At 67.1% G+C, this 23,732-nt stretch overlaps 1 protein-coding gene across 1 annotated transcript; it reads right to left on the bottom strand.

The window, feature by feature from the left end:
* Positions 1 to 17,372: 17,372 nt before the first annotated feature.
* Positions 17,373 to 21,969, bottom strand: CBX4 (chromobox 4). Its single transcript, XM_071451314.1, has 5 exons — positions 21,726 to 21,969; positions 21,585 to 21,628; positions 20,819 to 20,884; positions 20,125 to 20,191; positions 17,373 to 19,598 (listed from the first exon to the last, which is right to left on the bottom strand). The coding sequence occupies exons 1-5, from the start codon at positions 21,876 to 21,878 to the stop codon at positions 18,264 to 18,266; spliced, it is 1,665 nt and encodes a 554-aa protein (XP_071307415.1). The 5' UTR covers positions 21,879 to 21,969; the 3' UTR covers positions 17,373 to 18,263.
* Between the last annotated feature and the right edge of the window lie 1,763 nt (positions 21,970 to 23,732).

Raw genomic sequence — 23,732 nt, 5'->3', positions numbered from 1 at the left:
CGCCCCGCGGCACGGCGTCGGGAGACAGCACCTTCTCCACGAGGCGGCCACGGAAGAACGAGACACGCGTGAGTCGCGGGAAACCGGAGCAGCCTCTGGGAGACAGGAGGTCCCACGCGACCGGTTCTCGCAAGTGGGCAGGGACCGAACCCGCCCCCCGCGCTGTGGGTGTGAGGCTCCGGGAGGACCGGACAGCCCTTCAGCCCGGTCCCGCGGAGTGAAGCCGTTCCCGTGTCCGTGGGCAGCGCCGCCGCTGGGAGCTGCCCCGAGAGTGGGATGCGCGTGGGCTCCTGCGGCGCCGTTCACGATAGACGAGAGCAGACGAAGCCTCTCGTGGGTCTTTCCCTGCTGTCTCCCCTGCGCTGAGGAGCTCGAAGCCGATGAGCAGTGGGCCTGGGGCGGCCGCCACGCTCACGCGTGGGAAACCCACGGCGGGAACGGCCGCGGGGATCCGGCTGCGCCTGCCCTCCGGTGAATGAGAGGGCACCCCCAGAGCCGCGCGGGCCTGGGGCTGGGGCTACGAGACCCTTCCCCTTCCCCGGCTGGGAAAGCCGCCCGGGGGGCGCGGGGACCGGAGGGCACCGGCGTTGCTCTCACCCCGAGCCGCGTTGTTTCCCGGGGATCCTGCCTGCCGCCGTGTCACCGGGGCGGGGACGGACCTCCAACGGCGGACACGACTGGGGCTTCGGGACCCCGCGGGGAGCGCCGACAGCTGGACCCGCACGGCCCCATGCGGGACGCGGGGCTCGTGTGTCGGGTCTCCGTGGGCAGATCCCTCCTCCCGCCGCCTCCGGCCGAAGTGAAACCGCGGTAGGAGGCGGAAGATTCCCGCTCCGCGGCTCCCGTGTACTCCCATACCATGCCTGAACCCCCGCGGCCACGGGAGCCGTGGCGACACGCGAGTTCTGCGCGGCGTGGCCGGGCCGGGGGGGAGCGCAACCTCCGCGGGCTCCCGGCTCCCGGCGAGCTGCGTCCCGGGAAGTTTTTCGTTAATGTCGAATTAATCGTCGTTAATTAAGGCTGGTCGCGGGGCGACTCGTGAATTGGCGTGGACGCGGCTCACTGGACCCCGTTCCTGGGAAGGTGCTTCGTAGAGGACAGAGCCGGCGGCACCGGGAGCACGGCCCGGCGGGGGAAGCGAGGCTGCGGGTCGGGAGCTGATCGTGTCCCTCCGACACGACGGGCGCTGTCGCAGCGGCGCCCATTCCCGTGGCCGTGGGGCTGCCGCAGCCCCGAGCAAGTCGGTGTCTGCCCGGCACCTTGGCTGTCGGTGTCCTCGCTGCACGTTGGAACCGCGCATCCGAGGCCGTGCCGCCCGGTACCGGCACCACACGCGAGCCCTGAGGGGCCGCGTAGCTCCCGACCGAGCAGCTGCCTTTGCCCCGCCGCCTGCGCGGAGCTCCGCGGAGGAGCCCCGCGGCCACGCGTAGGGGCGCAGAGAGGAGAGGCCGAGGTTCAGATTCCGGCTGCCTCCCACGGCGGCATCAGCGGAGAAACAGCTCCATCCTCGCGCCGGAACCCACGCGGAACCCGCGCGGGGCCGGAGCCGCGCCCCGGTTGAGATGCGGGGGGGGGAGGCAGAAGGGGAGATGCAAACGAGAACGGAGCGGGGGAAAGCAGCGCGGAGCCACCGCCGCCACGGGGGAGCCGCCCGAAGCCCCCGCGCGTGGGTGAGCCGGGCCGGGGCTGCGGCCACTCGTGGGGGTCTCGGCCCGGAAGGTGAAGAGGGACAGAGCCGCTCCGGCCGTGCGGGACGCGGCAGCGGCGGGCGGGACGGTACCCGGGCAGTTCCCACCGCTACCGAAGGGTGTCCGGAGACCTCCGCGCCCGGAGCGGGCGGCACTTCGGGGACCCCTCCCGCACAACCGGGCCACTGGGAGCAGGAGCTGAGCCGGGGCACGGGCAGCCTTCCACGCTCCCAGGGTCAACGGCAGGAGCTGCCTGGGCGCCCCACGGGCTCTGGGCCGGGTGGGACCGCTCATCCCTGCGGCTCCCGTTACCCACACCGGCCCGGGGCCCCGTTCTGGGATCCCGGGACTCGGACGCGTCAAGGGGACAGCTCCGGACCGGCGAGAGCGTGTGCTGCCGCGGCAAACCCCGTGTCCGCCCATTTGACCCCAAACCATCCTCTCGGCCGCGGGGTCTACGCTCCTCCAGCCGCACTCGCGCGATGAACTCCTCGGGACTCAGAGGGCTGCTGGGGAGCAGAGCGCCCGGCTCCCCCCTCGGTTCTCTCTCTGCGGAGGACACCACGGCAGCGAGTTTTGCAACGAAACCGGGGGTCTGGAGCCCCTCTCGGGGTCGCGCGTGGCGGTGGCGGGGCGAGCGCGCGTGTCCGAGTGCGGCTGAGCCGGGAGAACGGGGCAGCGGGACGGACCTGGCTCCAACCCAACCGCCGGCACCATGGATCCCGTATCGCAGCGGGGCAGTTCCCCGCCGCTCCCGTGTGCTCTGCTGGGCGTGCTTCAGAAGCTGCTCCGTCCCGCGGCCACCCGCGTTGAGGACGACAGGATCCATCACAGCCCCCAGCCCGACCCGGCCCGGTTCCCCGCGTGGCCGAGGATGCCGCTGTCCCTCAGAGACCCCTTCATGCCACGGTCGCGTCCCAGCGTGTCCCAATCTCCTGGGCGACCCGAGCACGGCCCCCACTCCAGGACCGCAGAGAGGAGTGGGCAAGAGCAAGTGGCCCCCGGCAGAAGCCCAAAGCTTGCCCGCCCCCGAAGGGATCCCCCGACCGGGCTGGCCCTGGGGTCCCGGGAGAGGCATCCTGCAGCCCGGGCACCGCCGCGCAGGGCAGAGCACGCCCCGGAGCCACCTTCCACGCGAGCTCCCTGCTTGCGTGGGCGCTCCGCTGCACACTCGGAGAGACCAGCCCCGGATTCCCCGTCAGCCCAGCCGCCTGGTTCGGCTGCGGGTTTCTCCCGGTTCGGTTCCGTGCCCGAGCCGTGCAGGAAAACCCTTCTCTGCCCCGGTAGCTGAATGGAGCCGGGAGCAGCATCGGCACTTGGCCGCCCCACGGACCGGTACCGGGCTGTGCCGACGGGGGTCGAGGACCCGGGACCCCTTGGCACCGCCGGCACCACCGGCTCACGGTCCTGTCCGAGACTGGGGGCTCAGCCCGGCCCCCGAGACGCTGCCTTTTCGTTTCCGAGCAGCTCGGGGACAACTGAGGAGGCAGCGACCGGCTCCGACCTGCGGCACCGGTACCGCGCAGTGCCGCCGGGGCTGCTACCGGGCAGCGCGGGGGTACCCGCTCCGAGGAGGGGACATCTCGGGTGTGCCCATGCAGCGGCGACGCCGACGGTCCATAAGACCCCAGAAATTCCCGTGCAAGTTTTCGTGTCGAGTGTTTGACATCGAATTCATGACGGGGCAGGGCTTCCCCGGCGGCCCCAGAGGCGACGTGGCGGCGAGAGGCACCGTGCCCCCCCGGACACGGCTCGGGTCCGGCCGACGCCTGGCAGGGCACCGGCTACGGTTGCTGCCCTTTCTCCGGGGACCGAAGGGGGCTGGCGGAGCCCTGGAGGGATCTCGGCGTGGACGGACACAGAGGGAGCGAGAGAATCCCGCCTTCGGGGACTCTACCGATCACCGGGGCAGAGGAACTTCTCGCTGCCCGTTCGATCGTTATTGCCCGGTTACGGAGGCTTCGGCCGGTCAGCGAAACGACCGCCCCGAGGAGATGCAGCTCAGCGCCCGTCCCGCTCGCGTCCCGCCGCCGCTGCGGGACCGAGCCGCACATTCTCCCCGGGGCAGTCGGTACCGAGGACCGTGGCGGCCAAGCCCCTCTGATGCTCGCGGCCCCGTCCGGGAAGCGGCGGGCGCAGCCCGGCCTCGTACCGACGGCGCCGCTCGGAAACGCTGCACTTCCCGGCGCGTCCCCGCCGGCCCGGTGAATTCCAGGTGCTTTCCATAGGTGGCACCGTCCTCCTGGAAATGGCGGCCGCCGCCTCTGCGCAACCGGCGGCGTTCCTGCCACCCCAGGGGGGCACTGCCGCCGCCTCCGCCGCGGGCCGCCCCCCGCACGGTCGGTTCAGCAGGGCGGATCGCCCGCAGGAGCCCCCGGGAGCTGTGCCAAGCCCCGGGCAAAGCGCGGGGCTTTTTCCCTCTGCGGTGCCCACGGCGGAGAGAAGCCGCCGTTCTTTCCAGAAGCACAGACCCACGAAGGCTGGGGATTCTCCCCCATCGGCCGAGCCCACGCGTGTCCCGCAGCCACCGGTTCTTGGGGGCGGCGTGCCCTGAGCCCCCGCTCCGGCCAGAGCGAACGGCGGGATCCCCGCGGGGAGCGCCCACGGAGCGCCCCGACGGCAAAGCGCCCGCTCCCGGTTCTGCGGGCGTGCCGGCACATACCGGAGCCCCTCGCCGCCCCCGGCGCGGCGGTTCCGCGGGTCGCCTCGAACCGCCCGCGGGGGAAAGTGCCGCTCCCGGGGGCGGCGGGCCGGGGGGCGTCGTTTATCGCCCGCTCCAGGCTCCGAGCGCTCCGCACAAAAGATCTTTTGTTCCCGGGGGTTCTGAATTTGCTCATTATTTGTAGGAACATAAACACGAGCTGTTTGCGGATGGGGAGAGAGAGGAACCGGCTCGAATACAGCGTGGGGCGAGGAAACGGGAATGTTCCGGGGTATTCCTGCACCCCGTCTAGTCGGCGCGTCTCCGTGCCGCCGGCTGCTGACCGTGCAAGGACGGCAGAAGGACGGAACGGATCTGTCCCTGCAGCGGCCAAGGGAGTGTCACGCGTGGGCAGCGGCCACGCGAGGGCCCCCCCAGGGCGGGACAGAACGCGGAGGGCGGTCCAGCGGCTCCGGTGGCCACGGCCCCTCCGCGGGGGGAACCGGGCTGGGATGTGACAAACGAGACAAATCGAGCCGCCCGGGGCTGCCGCTACCCCGTCTTTCACCCAGCTCTGTCCCGGCTCCGTCCCCGCCCGTTCCCACCGCCGTCGCCCGCTCGCGCGCAGCCCCGCGACTCCGCTTTTAACAAAAGCAATTAGAGGTGAAGGGCTGCTCATTTGCATTCCGCTTAATGACCGGCGGCGGCTTCCCCGGGGCGGGCGGGGTCCGGCGGCAGCAGCGGGCCCGGGCCCGGTGGGGCGGGGGGCGCGGCCCGGCCCCGCCCGCGCCGAGGCCCCGCCCCCGGCCCCGCCCCCCGGCCCAAGGTAGGTGCTGTATTTAGGATCATGCCCTTATATGGTGATGCGCGCGGCGCCCCGCGGACGGCGCGCACCATATAAGGAAGCGGTGCCGGGGCCCGGGTGAGCTGGTGAGCGCTGATTGGCCCGCCCGTATCGCAGCAACGGCGCGGGGGGGGGAGCGGCCCCGCGCCCCCCCCCGCCCCGGCCGGGACCCCCGCGGGCACCGAGCGGGGACGCCCCGATCCCACGGGACACTCCCGGCGGGACCCCCCGACCGTGCGACCCCCACCCCGCCCGGTGCCGCTGCCGCCGGCTGCCCCTTCCCGACCCGGGGCTCCCGACCCGCCATCTCGCCACGGCTCTCCCGTGGACACCGACGGCACTTGGGAGGCCACGGCGCTCCCGAAGTGCGGCGGGACCACCGGTCCTCTGTCTCCGCAACGCGGGGCACGGAGGAAGCCGACCGTGCCTGCCCCATTGGCGGCAGAGCACCCGGAGGGACCGCGGGCTAAGACAGCCGGCGGGACGGGGCGGTCCCGTTGCTCCGCGGAGCGGGACCGTGCGTGGGCGAGGGGGGAACGGGCCCCGGCGCTGCACGGGCTGGGGTGACCCCGATCTGAGGCACAAAAATCGGGGCACTTTGCGGACGAGGGCGGCCGGGGGGGCAACGCTGTGCGAAGCATCCACAGAAGGCAGCGGCGCCCTTTATACCGCGCCCGCGGGCGCCACCCGTGATGCGCCCCCACGGCGGCAAAGCGCCCTCAGTGTCCACCCGCCACGGTGCGGACCGGCCGCGGGGGAAGCTGCTCCCGCTCTCCGGTGGGGAAAGAACCGCCCCATCTCGGCTCCCACGGTGCCGTTTTCGGAACATCCCCTCACCCCACAGACACCCGCGGAAACCACCGGCGGGGAGGGAACTCCGGCCGCGCAGGCGACAGCCGCGCACCCACGCGTGTCCGCTCTTGCCCTGCGGGCAGGCTCCGGGGAGCCGCCGCCGTGACGGGCGGGGGGCGGCGACACGGTGCGGCGACACCGGGTCGAGTTTTCGTTGCGGCTTCGCCGCGGAGCCGATGCGTGGCCAAGTCGTGGCCGCACGGTACCGCGTGCCCGCGGCCCGATTATTTTTCTCTATTTTATTTTTATTTTATTTTAAACCGAAAGCAAAACCGGGCGCGGCGAGAGCGGCTGCGGGGCTGGTGCTCCTCCGGCGTGTCGGGCAGCGGGGGGTGACCGGCCGCCCTTCCGCCGCGCCCCCCGGGGCTCGGAGCCGCCGCTGCTTCGGCGGGCACCGGGCGGGGGCTGCGGGCACGTGCACGGCGGTACGGGCCGGGCGCGCTCGGGGCGAGCTGCCCCGCTCCCCCGGCGCGCCGCATCTGAGGCCACACACCGGGCACCGTGGGCTCTGCTCCGGTCCCGCCGCCCCGCGGAACCTCCGACCGTGCCCCGCGCCGCCTGCCCGGGGCTCCCCGGAGCGGGGGGGGGGGGCGACGGCTGCGCCGCTTCCTCGCCGTCCCCCCCACCATGGCAGGATTCAGCGGGCTCCGCCGAGCAGCCATTTTCTGCAGCTGCTTCTCCACCAGAGCTCAGGCGGGCGGCGGGACCGGGCGGCGGCACAGCCCCGGGGACCCCCGCCCCGCTGCCCTCCGCCGGGACGGGCGCCCCGAGCCCGGGCGGGCGGGGCGGGGGTGGCCGGGCTCCGCCGCAGGGCTCGCCGTGACAATCCCACCCTTTCCCCGCCATTTTGTTACCGTGCTGGCGTTTTCCCAAAGCAGACACAGAGCGGGAGCCTTGGGAACGGGCCCCCGTTGTGCCGGGGCGGACGCCCCCCGCGACCCGTGTCCCCGTTCCCTCCCGCCCCCGCCGCGCCGCACCTGGCAGCGGGGCCGGTCCCGGGACGCGCGGCCACCGCCGGCACCGTCCCACCGGGATCGCCTCGCTGCCCTTCGCGCCCGCGGCACCCGAGGGTCGCGACTGCCTCGGTCCATGCAGGACCCTGTGACACGGGGCTGGCACCGAGTCCCGGGACGCCGGCCCCAGGAGGAGGATGCCCTTCCCGGCTCCCCTTCCCGATGGAGCGGGGACGCGGGGCTGGTCACCGCCTTCTGCCCACCCCACGGGCAGCGCCCGTGCCCTCACGGCCGAGGGGACAGTCCCATCGGGGAGGGTCCGTCGCGGGGCCGTGCCGCCCGGCACAGCACCCTTCAGCCTTGCCCGGGCTCGGTGCCGGTCCCGGCTCCCCGCGGGACCAGCCCAGGCTCCCTCGCGGGAACCGCGTGGGGACGGTGCTCGGCCCACGCGAGCCCGGGCACCCCGTCGGGGCTTACGGCGTGGCCAGACGGCCGGGGAGGGTGGCGGGGGAACGGGGGGAGGTGGCCGGGACGAACCGCGGGACACCGCTGGCGGCGCGGGGCCGGGCGGGCGGGACAGCGAATGCCCCGACGGGGGCGGCCGGTCCCTCCACCCGCGCGGGGCTGATGAGCGCCGGGTGGACACCAACCACGGAACCCCGCCGGTGGGTGCACGTCCCCGTCCCACGGCTGCGCTCCCGGCTCGGGGAGGCATTCCCGGCTCGGGATGTGGCACTTGGCGGGGGACCCCGGCGCGGCGGCGACGGATGCCCCGCGCGGGTGGGAGCGGAGCGCGGCGGGGCCGGTGCGTGCCCCGGGCTGGGCCTCCGGAGCCGAGCGGCGGCGGAGGGCGGAGAAGGAGCGGGGAAGGAGGGGGCTCCTGCAGTGCTGCAATGCAGCGCCGCGCCGAGCCCGCCGGCCCGGCCGCGCTCCGCCGCCCGTCACTGCGGCAATGCGGATGGAAGCCCCGCCCGGGCTGGGCCGAACCGGTCCGGCCATCCCCTGCCTGCTCGGGCCGCACCCCGCCCCAGACGCGCCGGGCTGCCGCTCTCCCCCGCTTCCTCGGCCCCGTTTCGTTTTCCTCCCGCCCCTGCCGGGACCGCGGGACATTTTCTCCCGTGGCGGGACGCAGCAGCCTCGTGTCCCCGGCATCGCCCGTTCGCCCTGTGCCTGGGGGCTCGCAGGGACCCTCATTCTGAATGCCACCCTGGGGGCCCCCTCCAGCACCCCGGCTTCTCTCTGCGTCTCCCCTCGACGCCGGGACTTGCGAAGCCCCCGGTGCTGCACCCACCCGGGGCGGATCCCTGGTCCCTGCCCCGCTCCGTTCCAGCTTCTCCCGGGAGAATCTCCCTCCTCCCCACCTATCCCCCGGGCCCCCCAGGCTCTCTGTGTCCCCATCTGCTCCTCCCTGTCCCCGCTGTCCCCTGTGCGCAGTCCAGCAGCAAACAGCGCTGCGGAGCCCCAGGCGGGCTGGGGGCCCCACCTCGGCTCCTCTTCCCCGTCAGGCACTCGGGACCGCAGCACCGCGGCCGCTCGTGGGAGCCCCCGGTGAGGGAGAGCCCCGCGCCGCAGCCGCCTCTCCCCTCCCGTGTGCGGTGATGTGCGGGCAGCGCCCTGGAGAGAAGGGATTATTCACCTTGTAAAAGCCGCTGATAAAGGCACAGCCCAGCAGGGCACGGCGGACCATGAGGTGCATAAAATACCGGGGCTTTAGACTGGGGGGCCACCAGAGCCCCCCACTGCCCGCTCCTGTCCCACAGGCTCACCCCCTCTCTGTTCGACTTTTGCCGCAGCAGCCTGGGGCTGGATCCAGGGATTCTCTCCCGGCCATGCCAGGCAAACCGGGTTCTGCCCTCCCACCTGGATGTTTTTTTTCTGACGCGGTGAAAATGGCATCGCATTCCAGCTCCAGCTCCTGCTGGTGCGGACTCAGCCGCTGGATCCTGCCATGTCTGCATTTACTGGATTAAAGCTCAGCCGAGCCCCTGAATTTCCTGCCTGGGAGAACTTTTCGGGCTGATCCAGATGTCCTTCACCTTCCCTTCGGAAGGCCGAGCACCCCCGCGGCTCCCCCTGGGGCTCCCCCCGCCATCCCCGCGTCTCTGCCCGACTCCTCTCCAATATTTCAATGTCTCTCTCAGCTCGCGGAGGCTGTTCCACGCGAAAGCGGGCTCACCAGTGCCACACACCGAGCAGTACCGCTCCGCCTCCGCTCCCCCGCACCCGCGGGCAGCCCTCACCGCCGGCGGTGCCGTCCCTGTCCTCGTCCCCGTGCCTGTCCCTGTCCCTGTCCGAGTGCCCCAGCTCCCGCTGGCACCGAGAGAGCGGCGCTACCCGCGGTGCCCGCCGCGGAGCTTTGCCGGAGCTCCTCGGGCAGTGCTGAACGTGCGCGGGGGCAGAGCGCAAACCCCTGAGCGCAAACCGGCTGCTGGAGGGGGGGGTCCCCGTCCCCCGGGCCGCCTCAGCCCTGGCTCCTCGGCTCCTCCTGCTCTGGCTGCTCTCCGGGAGCAGGGAACGCTTCGGGAGCCCTTGGAGAGCTCGCCCTGCCCCGGCGGGGGAAGGTCCGGGACCCCAGAGGTGTCCGAGCCCCCCAGCCCCGCACCAAGCGGCTGCCGGGCTGGTTCCCTGCAAAGGCCCCGCTCATCGCAGCCCCTTCTGTGACGCGGTCCCAGCCCCCCCACGCAGGATCCCCGCCCGTGGAGCCGCAGCTCTCAGCGGGCTGTGCTGAGCCCCCGGCTGGCCGCTGGTGGCCCACGGGCACGGGGGGGCTGCTGGTCCCGGCCCCTGTGAGCCCCCCAGCTCTGCGTCCTGCTCTCCCAGCGCTTGGGACGTGGCACCAGCGGCCATTCCCAGCCACGGGGACCGCGGGTGGCGAGCGGGGGAGGCACAGGGCAAAGGCAGGAGGAAAGAAAGCGAAGTTAAATTTGACAGCCCGAGAGCGGAAAGACAATGCCACGACCGAGACTTATTTGTCACATACTCAGGCACGAGATGGAAGGAATTCATTCCTGTGATAATGCTCGTCCCTGCTCAGCCGCTGCTGCTGAACCACAAATTGCTGCTTACAGCACAAAATATGGAAATGGAATATATCAGATTAGACGCCTTCTTGCTGGGGCTCTGCTCTAGGAGTTATTTCTAAGTCCTGAGAGTTAAAGCATCTTCAAGCAGCAGAGCATCAAACCCTGAGAAAGTGGGTCTGCTTCAGGCGGCGGAGCTACAAAAGGAAAAACACCAGGAAATCGGCGACCGTGGAGCCACTGAAAGATTTTTCAGAGCAGAGAAAGAGACGCCCAGGGAGGGCTCTTCCCACCTCGGGTTAAAAATGGCTCAGGGTCAGGTTGAGCCCTTAAACTCGAGATAAGGCATCGTTCCAGCGGCCGCCGGGGAGAGGGGTGGCACGGCTGCTGCCCGAGCGCCGCCGCCTCCCCCCTGCACAAGGCACCGTGAATCCCAGGGTTTGTCTGCTGCTGGTGGCTTCATGTGCCAACAGAACGCAGGCGGAAGAAGGGCAGTGTCACAGCGTGCTGGATCCAGCGCACATTCCTGATGCTGAAATGCCAGCCTGCCTTGCACCGCGCGCCGAATGGGTGCGTGCAGCGGGGACAACGCTTCAGCCTTCATTTCTCAGCCCTGTGGAAATACTAACGTGTGAAAATTAACGTTTCCAAGCACGTGTGAATATTACCATTTATTTTGTGTTTTGAGATGCTTCCGTGGCTCCCTGATACAGAGCAAACTTCCGCTCCCCTAACCGTGTATTGGGTATTTATAAGAACCCGACGCTCCATTGTTTTTTTCTTTCAGACAAAATATAAAATATTTCTTCCCGAGCAGCTCCCCGAACTTGAGGAGCCCGTTCCCCTCAGAGGCAGCGGCACTGGGAAGGGGTGCAAGAGATGGGGCGGCACCAGGGACCCAGAAATTCAGAGGGGGACCCCCCTAACCCTCATCTTCTGACATACCATGCCCAGTCCATCACAAAGGGCATTTTCAGGGGGTCGGGACCGCTCTCCCCAACGCCGGGGCCGAGGGCTGCCCGCTCCCCTGCCTCTCCCCGCGTTTCCCGGTGCGGTCGGCTGTCCCTTTCCCCCTTTCCCCTTTCCCGGGATGAGCCCGTACCCCATAGCACAGCCCGGGATGAGCCCGTACCCCATGGCACGGCCCGGGATGAGCCCGTACCCTATGGCACAGCCCGGGATGAGCCCGTTCCGCCTGGCACAGCCCGGGATGAGCCTGTACCCCATGGCACAGCCCGGGATGAGTCCGTACCCCATGGCACAGCCCGGGATGAGCCCGTTCCGCCTGGCACGGCCCGGGATGAGCCCGTTCCGCCTGGCACAGCCCGGGATGAGCCTGTACCCCATGGCACGGCCCGGAATGAGCCCGTACCCTATGGCACAGCCCGGGATGAGCCCGTTCCGCATGGCACAGCCCGGGATGAGCCCGTTCCGCCTGGCACAGCCCCCGCCCGCTCCCGCCGTGGCCATTTTAGCCCGCGCTCGCCCCCGCCGCTGCCGCAGCCCCGCTCGCCGCCTCCCGCCGCTCCCTCGCTCTCTCCGGCGGCTGCGGACATGTCCCGCCCCGGGGCTGGCGTGACGATGCCCACGAGGCGTGACCCGGCTCCCGGGACGTGCCCCGGAGCAGCCCGGTCCCCCCGGCTCTCCCCCCGCCAGCGGCGGCACCGGGCGGCGGGCGGGGAACGCTGAGCTCTGAATTGCTGCTCGCAGCTCTGGGAGCTGCCCCTGGGCTGCGGGAGCCGAGGGATAGCGTGTGACATTTGAGTCATCCCGATTTTCCTATCCTCGTGTTTCACAAACGAAGTGACACCTTGCCCTGCTGGGCATCAGGGAGGGGGCAAAGCCGGGATGCCGGAGCCCTTTCCCGGGGCAGGGTGTTCCCTCTGGGGCTCGTTCCACAGCCATTACCAAGCGCTGCCGTCCCTTGTCCTGGACACCCCAGACTCATCCCTGCTGAGGACAAAGACGAAGCACCCAGGGGCTTCCCAATTCTCAAACACGAAAAATTCCCAGCCAGAATTCCTTGCTCAGCATAGTCTTCATATTGAAATTAAATACACGTTTTTTAAAGCTCCCATCAGCTCAGACCCTCCATGCAGGCTTCTCTTAATGCATTTTCTAATAATATCCAAGTCCTCACCCTGGCTGCTACAGCACAACACCTCTGAAAGGTTTGCCTTATTCCTTTCTCACCTCCAACTAAGACCTTCTGAGTGAAGCAGCTCTTCCTTCTATGCTGTGGAGCTGTGTCCACATTCAGGCCATGGCAATGCACAAATTCCCTGGAAAATGGGAGCGTGGCCACGCTTCCCTCTCAGCATCTCCCTGGGACAGAGCCTGGAGCCCCGGCAGAGCTCAGCCTCGCCGTTCTGGCTGGGGCAGCTCCAGTCCCCTCACCTGGCGCGTTTCTTGTGCAAGGGTGCTGCTGTTTGACAGGGCTCTTGGAGGGCTCGGAGACCCCGGAGGGTCTGGAAATCCTGGAGCCTTTGGCAGTCGGTGATCGAATTTCCGCTGTCCCACCCTGGAGGCGCAGGGCCCGCTGCCAGCAGGGCGGCACAGGGACAGCCCAGCCCCGGGGTGCTGCTGCTGTGTCACACAGCGTGCTTTATGTGCCTGCTCCTTCGACAAAAATAAATCCTCGCGTTTGCAGTTTGCTTTGAACTACATCAAGGTGTCAGCTGAACTGACGGCTGCTCTGAGAAACGGCCTCGGGAGGTGCTGGCAAATGGCTCTGGGGTGAGCCTGGGATCTCACTCGGGAGGCACCGGCGGCTCCCAGCCCGCGGGGAGGAGACCCCGGCCACCCTCAGCCCTGCCAGGGCCTGGCCCAAGCTTCCATCACTGCAGAGACCCTCGTTTCTCTCCTGTTGGCAGCCGGAGGTCTGTCCTGCAGTGACATCCATCCCCTCAGTCTCCTCACGCTGGCACAGACCCGGGGATGGCTCCCACGGGCAGCTGCACCACCCGGGGCTCTTCCCTCCCCAGTCCCTATTCCAGCCCACCACAGCCTCTTTCCCTTCCCTGCAGGCTGCACACGCCTGCCCACAGCCACCTCTGCCCCTCTCTGCTGTCCCCCTCTCCTGTCACTCCCTGCAGCAGCCACGGGGGTCCCTCCCGGGGAGTGCAGTGAGGGGGCCCCGGAGCTCAGCCCCCATCTCCATCCAGCCTCACAGAACAGCTCTCCCCTGCTGCTGCCTGAGGCTGGGCCTGCCACAGACCTTGGCTGGGTCAGACAGAGCTGCCCCAGCCACATCCTGTGTGTGAGATGTGTGAGATGCTTGGTTTGCCTGCCACGGGATCCTGCCCGGCTCAGGGGGCAGCAGGAGCTTTCCCAGCCCGGGGGATCGTCAGGAGCCATCCACGAGGCTCTGGAAGCACCTGGAGAGGGTCTGGGCTGTGCTGCCTCCGTGCAGCTGCCTTCCTCTTCTGGTGCAAACGTAAACAGAGCCGTGTCCTTGTGGCCATGTCTGACAGATCTCACATGAATCTGGGCTGAGTCCAAACGATCTTATCTGTGCAGAGACTGAGAATTTCCCATTACCAGGCTCTTTTGACTGCTCAAACCAGAGGCAGCCCTGTGGGATGGGGGAGATGAGGGAGTTCAGGGCTGGGCTGAAGTGGGGGAGCCCCTCTCCATCCCCTTGCCAGTTGTCCCAGTTTGGTGAGGGCTGCACCTCCCACACACAGGGGCACCAACCCCACCAAAACCCAGTAAATCTCCTCAGTGGCTGCTGGATCAGCCCCACAGATCCAGCTTTAGGTAAAATTGTTTCTAGCAGCTGTGTGTGGCTGTGCTCAAAGGGACAAGCATAGAAAAACATAACCCAAAACATAACCCATTCATGGCCACTTTTTGGCCTTCCCTCCCAAAAAGTGGCCATGAATGCTTTACCTTGTGGCTTTATCATGGAGGATAGCTGCTGAGATCACCACACCACCACCTTCTGACACTGGATAGCAAAACCAGAGAGGAATGGGAAAATAAAGGAGAAATCTCACAAAATGCACACAATGGATGTGTGGAGGAGCTGCCCCCACCCCATACATGAGCAAAAGCACTGAGTGCCCCAGGTGCCAGGGAAATCTTCCACTTCCCACTGCATACACCCACCTCTGCCTTCTGCCCTTCTTGAGGAGAAGCTCCTCTCCCATTCCCAGTCTGGACCTGAAGTCTGGATCCCTTCTCAGACTGGACCTCCCAGTTCCCACAAGACTGTTTCTCGCTCTGATTAGAACACATCAGCTCTGCTTTGTGTTTATTGAACATCCTTCTTCATTACAGCATCCTCACACCACGGAGGGAGCCCTTCCACCCAGCCCTGGGGGCCACACTGCCACTGTGCCAGGTCGTTGCCTGGGGACGGTGTTTCCATCACTTTCCATGGAGCAGGGATCCCACTGACACCTCCTGAAACCACACAGGGCCAGGGCAGCTGCTGGAGATGAGCTGGATCCCAGCCTGGTGCTGGTGCTGGTGCCACTGTGGGGAGGGGAGAACCTGAAAGGGTCAGCACGGAGCTGCAGCCCCTCCCTTGCACGGCCCCGGATCCATCAGGCCCTTTCAGAAGGGCTCAAAGACGAACACAAATTCTCCTTTTACATCAGCAAATGTTTGTCTGGAATAAATCCAAACCAAGCAGAGGTTAACACATTCCTGGGAAATACATTAAATGTAGCGCACACCAGCCTTCCTAATGGAGCGTGGTGACGCTGCAGCTCGCCCCGGATCACTCTGATAACCATTGGAAGTCACCGTGGACTCCACATTAATTTGCTCAGTAACAGGCATTTAGGTCTGATGCATTTGCTGGGGAGAAAGAGAGGCAGGAATCAGTAACTCATATCCAAACATTTCATCTCTCCCAGCCGACCGGCCCAGCCAGGGAAGGGCGCAGCTTTTAAACCAGCGACTACTTATCACACCTTTCACAGCACAGGAAGCTGCTGGAGTTGTGATAAACATGATCAAACTATTAAAGTAAGAAATATCTGGCCCTGTGGTTTCCGGGAAATGGTGCCTCAAAGCAGCCAGGGCTGCTGCCGGCACAGAGGGAGCTTCAGGGGTGCTGGGTGCAGGAGGCAGCTCAGAGGGACAGTGCTCCCTTGAACACCGGCAGCACAAGCCCCTCCATTTTCAGAAATGCTAACGAGCTGAGCAGACCTGCAGCAGTTATTAATTGCCCCGAGCCTCGCACACCTACGGCCCGGGGAAGGAGCTGCCGAGCCGGCTCACCGTGGCAGCGATGCCCGGGCTCTGGCCCGCAGCCTGCGAGCCCACGGTTCAAAGGCACGGCCCGGTGTTTGTGAGAAACCCCGCCGGTTTCATCCACCTTTGTGTGGCTAAAGAGCAGAGTTGTGCCCCGGCAGCCGCCCTGCCCCGGAGCCGTGGCCCGGCCCCGCTCCTGCGCCGGCTCCCCTGGCTGGCTGCTGAGCCGCACTTCCCCTTTCATAAATCACATTTTGCATTCTGAGCATGCGTCTCCTCTTCCATGCCATTTTTGTTTTCAGATAACCATTAGCTTAATTAATCAAGGGAAACGCATCATTTCTGATCGGATGTTCTGATCCCGAAGCCTGGGATGGCAGGGAAGCTCTTCCCACCACCCCATGCCTGGGCACCCCCGGTGCAGAATGGGCTTCACCAGCACCTGCCCCGACCCCGCTTCTCCAGCACCCTCAGCACGTCACCCACAGAGCTCTGGTGACACGCAGCGTTGATTAAAACCCTCTTAACATTCAGCACAGCTATCAGGCAAATGTTGATCTCAATCAGAGTTCACCATTTCCACTTGCCCTGGGTGCACAAACCACCAGCTCTGGGGCCTCTGTGCAGGCAGGTGAGCACTGCCCAAGTGTCCTTTGGCTTTGGAGCACCAACCCCAACCAAAAGCAGGCAGAACTGAGCTGTCAGCACTGTCCCTGCCCATGGAGCCACCTCCGCAGTGCCGTTCCCACCTCAGCCTGGGCTCCACCAGGGCAAAGCCTGCAGCTGCAGCAATGTGTCCACAGGCATTGTCCCACCTGGGCACGAGCCTCTTCGGCTGCTCCAGCTGGGAAAATGGCACCCACACACCCAGTGGCTCCTTTTCCACCAATTCGACCCAAACTGCATTGGAAAAGTGCTCCAGCTCTGGCATAACTGCTGGCAAGGCCTGGGTTGGATGGCACACGTGGGTTCCTGCTGTGACCCACACCTGGCTGGATGCTGTCCCACCTTCCCACAGACACCACACCAGCCTCAGCTTTGCAAAGGAACAATTACCAAGATGGCTTTGGAGGTTTTTATAAATGAAATGACACCTGGGAAGACTGGGCGGCCCAGAAGTGGGCAGCACAAGACAGGAGGTGATTTGTGCTGAGGGAACAGCACTGCCCCATGGCTGGACAGAGAGACACCGTGACAGCAGGACACAGGGCAGCCCCTGACCCTCACCATGGCTCAGGTAGCACTGCAGACTCCACCTTACCCAAACCAACTCAATTTGCCTCTCACAAGCTCGTGGCTCTTGTCCACACACATCAACGTGCCTTCAACAACATTTCAACCAAGACCTCTGCTGGAGGAGACCTCGACTTTGACTGAAAGCCCCAGAGGAGAGAGGCTGGCAGCAGAGCCTGTTCTGCTGGCAGCTCAGCCAGTTTTGCCAGCGCTGGCTTGGGAGGGTGGCACTGCCCAGGCACTCAGCTCTGTCTGGGGAGGTGAGGGGGTCGCTGTGGGGAACAGAGACTGAGCCACCACGCTGGGACCCCTCTCACAGAGCTTAGCCCTGCACTGTATTTCCAGGAGACTCCAGCAATGATTAATCTTGTTCAGAGACAGCTGCAGCTTTCTTGGTGGAATTTGGACCATCTTGCTTTCTGGAGACATTCAGGTTGTTACCTAACTGTGACCCTCCCAGCGCTGGGATGGCACTGCTGGGATGGCTCTGCTGGGATGGCACTGCTGGGATGGCACTGCTGGGATGGCACTGCTGGGGTGGCACTGCTGGGGTGGCACTGCTGGGGTGGCACTGCTGGGGTGGCTCTGCTGGGATGGCACTGCTGGGGTGGCAGCCATCGCCCATCACTGTGCCACCTGCCCAGCCTATGCCTCCTCAGCTGTCTCAGGTCCCCATCGCCGGCCTCCCCCAGCCCTGCCAGAGGGAAGCACCACACCTCAGGCTCCTGAGGCCTTGCTGCCCACCCACGGCACAGGGTGCCCCCAGCACTGTGGGCACAACACCCTGGGGGTGAAAACTGAATTATATTCAAAACACTGCACCTCTGAGTAAACATTTTAACCTGCAGGCACTGGCTCTAGGGCAGCCCAGCTGCAGCAGGCCCACACAGGGACCTGCCATCCGTCATGCTGTAACAAATGCACTCCAAATCCCAGTAGTTTTTGTAAAGGTTTATAGTCCTTTGCCATGATTGCATGATACATTTCTTCCCCTGTGACACAGCCCTCAGACCAGGATGCGCCGCTGGCAGCTCGCAGCAGCTGGGCTTTGCACTCCGATCTACACTAGCTGCAGAACATCAAATGCACTTTCAACATCTCCATTTAATATTTACATTCAAGCAATTAATAATTGGAAGCTTATAGTTTAGACATTTCTAATAGCAGCAATTTCTATAATAGCTCGTTTAGCTTTAGATAACGATTTTTTTTTGCACATAGAAACACCACATGTGTACAGTATCAAAAAATATATACGGGATGGTCCTGCGGGTCGTGGGGAGGGCAAGGGACCAAGACTAACAAATGCTCAATGGTTAAAAAGGAGAACAGAAAATAGTCGTTTGATATAGTTTATAAGGTGATCTAGGGACTCCATAAATCTAGGCTTTATATTTCATTATATAAATACCTACAAATAAATATATTAGCGTGGCCAGGGAGCGACCAGCTTTCAGCTCAAACAATACATTTCAAGAACACCACGTACAAACGGGAGCAAGAATCACTTGACAAGTTAGCACTGTTAAAATATAATACTATAACTCTGAGTAACTGGCGGGTCCCATCCTTGCGCGTCCCACTGCCTGCAGGTCCTGGAGCCGCCCCCAGCTGCGGGGCGGGAGCAGCGGCGAGGTCACCCCCCGTGGCAGGGACGGCCACCGTGCCTGGCCCTGTCCCGGCGTCCCCTCGCTGCACACGGCGGGCCCGGCCGTCCAGGGGCGCGTGGGCTCCGGGGAAGGGGCACCGGTACCTGGAGGGAGGCGGTGGGGCCGGCGGCCCCGGGATGGGCGGGCAGCTCCCACGGGGAGCGGCTGCCGCCCCACCTCACACCGTCACGTACTCCTTGAAGGTCACAGTCAGGCAGTTTGCGGTCACATCTGTGATAATTATATTCCCAAAGAAGGGCTTGAACTCCTGCAGGGACTCGGCCTCCTCCTCTTCCTCCTCCTCCGCGGCCTCCTGGGGCTGCGGAGGCTCCGGGGCCGGTTCCTCGGCCGGCGGCGGCGGCGGCGGCGGCGGCAGCTCCGGCTTCACCTCGGCCAGGGCCAGCTCGCCCTCCGGCCGCGGCTTCACGCAGCGCAAGTCTATGGGCTCGTCCAGGTCCGAGTCCAGCAGGATGACCTCGGGCTGGGCGGGCGGCTCGGGGGCCGGGGGGCTGAGGCAGGTGGGGGCGCTGATGCTGCGGGACGTCAGGCGCTTCTTGCCCGGCTCCCGCTCGGCGTGCGGCTCCGACAGGCAGCGCTTCCGCGAGCTGCCGCTCGCCAGGTTCAGTCCCATGGAGGAAGGGCTGTGCTCGCACACGGGACTCAGCGACCAGGGCACGAGGTCCGGCTTGGTGGTGAGCTGCAAGGGCTGCTCCGCCGGAGGAAGGGGCAGCTCCTTGGCCAAGGGAGTCTTTTGGGGACCTTCCTCCAGCTCCGCAGGGGGCTGCCGGCTCTCGCCCTCTGCTTTGCTCAGGGCAGTGCTGCCCACCACCCTGTCCTCCCCTGGCTTCCTCCAAGCCTCCACCTTCTCCTCCCCACCCTTCTTAGGAGTCCTCTCCTCCGCGGCCCGCTTCCGGGGAGCCTCCCCGGACTTGATCTTCACCGCCTGCATGCCGTTCTCCATGTACTTGCTCATCACAATCACAATGCGCCCGTTCTTGTTTTTGTTCTTGACGATCTTCATCTTTCCCCCAAGGCCGTTGCTGGTCACCCTGTCCCGGGGGGGTGGCCCGGTACCGCTGGACAGGTTCTTCTCAGCTCCGTTTTTGCTCTCTGCTGTGAGGTTCTTGACCGGACCCAGCAAGTTTTTGGCTGGGCCGTGAGCCCACTTGTCCGGGTGGGCGACCAGGGGGGCCTTGTTATTGTCCAAGCAGGCCTGGCCCTGCGGCTCTTTGCTGCTGGGCTGGTAATGGGGCTCGTACATCTTGGGGTCGGGCTGGTAGTGGTGGTGCTTCTTGGAGTTCAGCTGGTAGTAATACTTCCCTTTGCTGTGGGACTGGTGCTTCATGCTGCTCTCCTTGCCGTTGGGCTGGTACTGGTGGTGCTTCTTGCTGTTGAGCTCATACTGGTGCTGCTGGCTCTTGCCAGAGGAGCCGAGGTCCAGCTTGGGCCTGGTGTCCACGGCCGGCTCCTGCAGCCCCGTGAGGATGTTGGAGCGGCGGGCGAAGGACGGGAGCTGCAAGGCAAAACGGAGAGCCGCGCTCAGACAGGGCTGGAGAAGCCTGCCAGGCGCCGCTGGCTGCGGGTGCCAGAGCTCCGGCAGGTGCTGAAGGCTCGGCACAGCCCCCGCCCCTCCGGCGGCTCTCCTTCCTTACAGGATGCCGCATCCCGGGCCACCGCGTCCTCGAGCAGGCGGCCCCAGCCCACTCCAACTTAGAGGCTGTGCATTGCTCCAGATTAATGAAGCAATGAAAAGAAGAAAAGCCCCCTTCAATCAGCTGTCTGGGAACGGGGGCCGAGCGGGACCGCGGCTGCCGAGCCCGCGAGCAGCCTGCTAATGCCAGCCGGGCACGGGCACGGCGGCTCTGCAGCCCGGAGGGGAGGGGAGGGGAGGGGGACCGGGGCACCCGCTGAGCTCAGCGCTGGGGGTCCCCGGGGCGCTGCGAGGCGCCGGGGCTGCGCGCAGGCTCATCCTGAGCATGATGAAACCCGCTGCAAGCGGCTCCCCGGGGACGGCGGCTGGGGCTGGGCCCGCGCGTTACCTGCACGACCAGCGGCTTCGGCTTGGGCCCCCGCTTGCGGTATCCCATCAGCTGCTCCTGCCGCTCCCTGCGGGAACACAGCGTCACGGTGAGCCCCCGGGCGGCACACGGAGCCCCGGAGCCACCCCCCCGTCCCGCACGGCAGCTCCCGCGGTGGCAGTGACCCTGCAGCGGGAGGGGACCGGGGCCCGCAGGTGGCAGCGGGCCGGGGCATCCTGTGCGAGCAGCAGGCGCCTTCCCCGCTGCTGCCTCCCCGCTGTGGGGAGGGGCTGAACTTCACAGTTTGCGCCAAAACACTCCAGGAAATAAATGCGCGGAAAGAGAAAAAAAAAATTTAAAAAGGCTTAAAAAAAAAAAAAAAAAAAAAAAAAAAAAAAAAGCCGAAGCCCGTCCAAGCGCAGCAGCAGCAGCAGCAGCGCCGCCTCCTCGAGTCGCGGCATCGAATCCCGGGAAGAAGGAGCGCGAGGCGCGGCTGGGGGGGCGCGGCGCGGGGGGGACCGCGGCGTGGGGACCTTGACCCGGAGGCGTCGCCCGGTGGCCCCGCACCGCCCGCCCCGCCGGGGCCGCGCCCCCCGGCCCGGCCCGGCCCGCCCCCGCCGCGGCCCCCGGCTCCGTGACGCATCTGCAATTGCGGGAGCGGCGCGGAGCGGGGGTCCCGCCGCCCCTCCCGCATCGCCCAGGCTCGGCCGCTCACCTGTTCTGGAAGGCGATGAGCAGCCGGGGGTCCAGGATGTTCTCCTCCGGCTCCCACGTGTTATATCTTGGAGAGGGGAGGAGAGCGGCCGTCACCGCGGGGCCCTGCCGGCGGGGCCGGGGTCCCGGGCAGAGCCGCCCCGCAGCACCGAGCCCGGCGGGAGCAGCGTGTGGGGGTGTGGGGGTGTGGGGCCGGGGTCCCGGGGAGGGGGATGGGCGGGGGGGGGGCGCCGCGGGGACGGTACTGTTTATTTAGCGCAGTTATTATTCCGGAGGAATTCCAGGCATGTCATGATGAAATTTTCCAAATCCCCTTTCCCGGACCCAGGAAAGCGGCCGCGGGGCGGAGGAGGGACCCGGCCCGGCCGCCGCGTCCCGGACCCCCCCGCGCCCCCCCGCCCGCACTGTCATGCAAACCCCGAACGCTCCGCAGCGGCCGCGCTCGCTCCGGTGCCGGTGCTGCCCCCGCCTCGGCAGCGGCTCTCGGGGCTGCGGGGCGACGCGGACGATTTTTGCGGTTATTCCCCCTTTCTCCCCCCTTCCTGCCCCCCCCTCCCCGCTCGGTTCTGCAATATGGAGCCCGACTCCCGAGGAGGGAAAGGGGGAAGGAGCCATTTTCTGGTGCACATCAGCCGCCGCCTGCTCGGCTCCCGCCGCCGTCACCGCCGGGCCCCGCCGCCGCCTCTCGCCGCCCGCTCGCCGCCCCGGCCGGGGCCCTTCCCGGAGCCCCATCCCCGGCCCCATCCCCGCCCGGTGCCGGTACTCACTTGGGCGACCATCCCCTCCATTTCACCAGGTACTCGACTCTGCCCTGAGCGGCGCGGGAGGCAAAGACACGGCGTCAGCGGGAACCGCCACCCCCGGCGCCCCCGGGCCCCGCCGCCCCCCGCCGCCGCCGCCCCCCGCACCTTTCGGATCCGCTTCTTCTCGATGCTCTCCACCGCGAAGACGTGCTCGCCCACCGCCGGCAGCTCCATCCCGCAGCCGGGAGGGGCCGGGCCGGGCCGCGCTGCAGCCGAGCTGGGCTCGGGCTCCGGCAGCTCCCGCCGCCGGCCCGACATACACTGAGCGGCGGCACCGCAACCGTGCAAATCCCGGAGCGAGACGTCAGGGAGGCGGCGCCTCCCGGGCCCGGCTGCCCGTCAGCGGCGGGGCCGGGGGATTGGCGCAGCCCTGCCGGGGAGCGAGGCGGGGAGGGGGCGGGCGGGGGCCGGGCACGGCGGCGCGGGGAGGGGGGCGCGGGCGGCCCCGCTCCCGCCCCACGCGTGACTCAGCACGGCCCCACGGGGCTGCCGGGGGGCGGCGCAGCCCGCGGGGCAGGTGCGCGACCCGCGGCCCGGGGGGAGCGGGGTCGGCGGGAGGGTCCGGCCGGAGGATGCGCGGCGGGACGGGCGCTCGGGAGGGCTCCACGCCGCGCCACGTCGCGCGGGGCCCGGGGGCCGGCGGCGCCCACCCCCGGCACGGCCCGTGGGGCCCGAGCCCTCCCGGGAAGCCCCGGCCGCGCTGCCCGGCGGGTCCCCGCGGCCGTGGGGCGCCCGCCCGGGGACGGCCGGCGGTGGCGGCAGCGGGCCCGGCCCGGGGCAGGTGGCGGCGCTTTCCCCGCCCGGTGCCGGAAACCGCGCGCGGCCGCGGGGCCGCTCGGGGAGCGCGGTGCGGGCGGCTCCGTGCTCGTGGAGCGGCTCCCGGGGAGCGCACGCGTGTCCGCGGCTGCCGGAGCGGGAGGCACACGCGTGGCCGTGCCGGAGCGGGAGGCGCCTTCCCCGGACAGGTGGAGCGGGGCCGGGGCCGTCCCGGTGTGAGCCCCGTGCAGCCCCCGCCGTGCGGGCCGGCAGCTCCGGGCCTCCCGCCGCCGCTCCGGGAGCGCCCCGGGCACCGCAGCCCCGGGCCGGACGGCGGGGCCGCGGCACGCGTGGGGTGATACCCGGGGGCGAGGAGCCCCCGACCCCTCCTGGGGGCTCGGTCCTCGCAGGTGCCCGGCTGTGCCTCCGGGGGAACCGGAGCCTCTGCGCCGCTGACAACGGGGCGGTCCCTGGGGCTGGCGTGGCGTCTCGGTGCCACCGTCCCCCTTGTCCCCCCGGGCTCCGCCGGGCCGTGGTGTCCCCGCCGGGCCGATCGATCCCCGCGGGGTTCCCGCAACTTCGGCCGGGAGCGGCGGGGCCGAGCTCGAGCGGCGGCGGGGCCCGGAGCGGCTCCTTTGCCGGGGTCGGGCAGCGCCCCCGGCCCCAGGACGTTCCTCGTTGCCCCGGTCGGTGCCGCCCGGCCCCGGCCCGCATCAGCCGCGCCCTCGGGGGCCCTGGCCGGGCCCGGCGGTACCGGAGGGGACGCACCGGGAGGCACCGCTGAATGTCACCGCGCCGCAGCCCCTAACAAAGACGCAGCCGCCGCGATCGCAGAGCCGAGCCAATAAAAAGCAAACTGATATTACAATTTTGATTTCCCTGGAGGGCCGAAGGGGCTTAATGTAAGAATTATTATCCATTGTGAACAGCAGCCCAAGGAAAACACACACAGGAAGATTTAATTTTTTTTTTTTTAACTTAGCGGTTTTCCTAAGAAACATACATTCATTGAAATTTATGCCAGCGGAGTTTGTTAACCCTCCCCTTTGACATTTCCAGCTTCTCCTGTTGCCAGAGGAGACAAACCGCTAATGCTCGCAATAAAACTAAATGCCCAGGGACGAGCACGGTTTGGTGCGGTTCCTCCCCAGCCCGGGTAAGCTGCAGAGCACGTCCAGCTCCGGATCCCGCCCGGCTGGGAAAGCTCCGCTCTCCCCGGGACCCAGTCGGGAACAGGCGATGAGGAGGGCAGAGTTTGGCTGGATGCATATATGTAAATATAAATTAAAAAAAAAAAAAATTAAATGTGTGACCAGACATCCTTGGCATCTTTTAGAACCTGTCTCAGGAGCAATA

This window comes from Agelaius tricolor, unplaced genomic scaffold, assembly GCF_023055355.1.
Source record: "Agelaius tricolor isolate 1412-34295 unplaced genomic scaffold, bAgeTri1.0.p SCAF_32, whole genome shotgun sequence".
Classification (NCBI taxonomy): Eukaryota; Metazoa; Chordata; class Aves; order Passeriformes; family Icteridae; genus Agelaius; species Agelaius tricolor.
The sequence above is the reverse complement of the archived record's forward strand: the minus strand, read 5'-3'. Positions and strand labels throughout refer to the sequence as shown.

What these genes read in the sequence shown, in the direction of transcription:
- CBX4 (XM_071451314.1), bottom strand. Translation starts at nt 21,878, where the DNA reads ATGTCGGGCCGGCGGCGGGAGCTGCCGGAGCCCGAGCCCAGCTCGGCT. An exon ending in AGAAGAAGCGGATCCGAAAG is followed by an intron (nt 21,629 to 21,725) that starts GTGCGGGGGGCG and finishes CGCGCCGCTCAG; the next exon opens with GGCAGAGTCGAGTACCTGGT. An exon ending in CGAAGCCGCTGGTCGTGCAG is followed by an intron (nt 19,599 to 20,124) that starts GTAACGCGCGGG and finishes TTTGCCTTGCAG; the next exon opens with CTCCCGTCCTTCGCCCGCCG.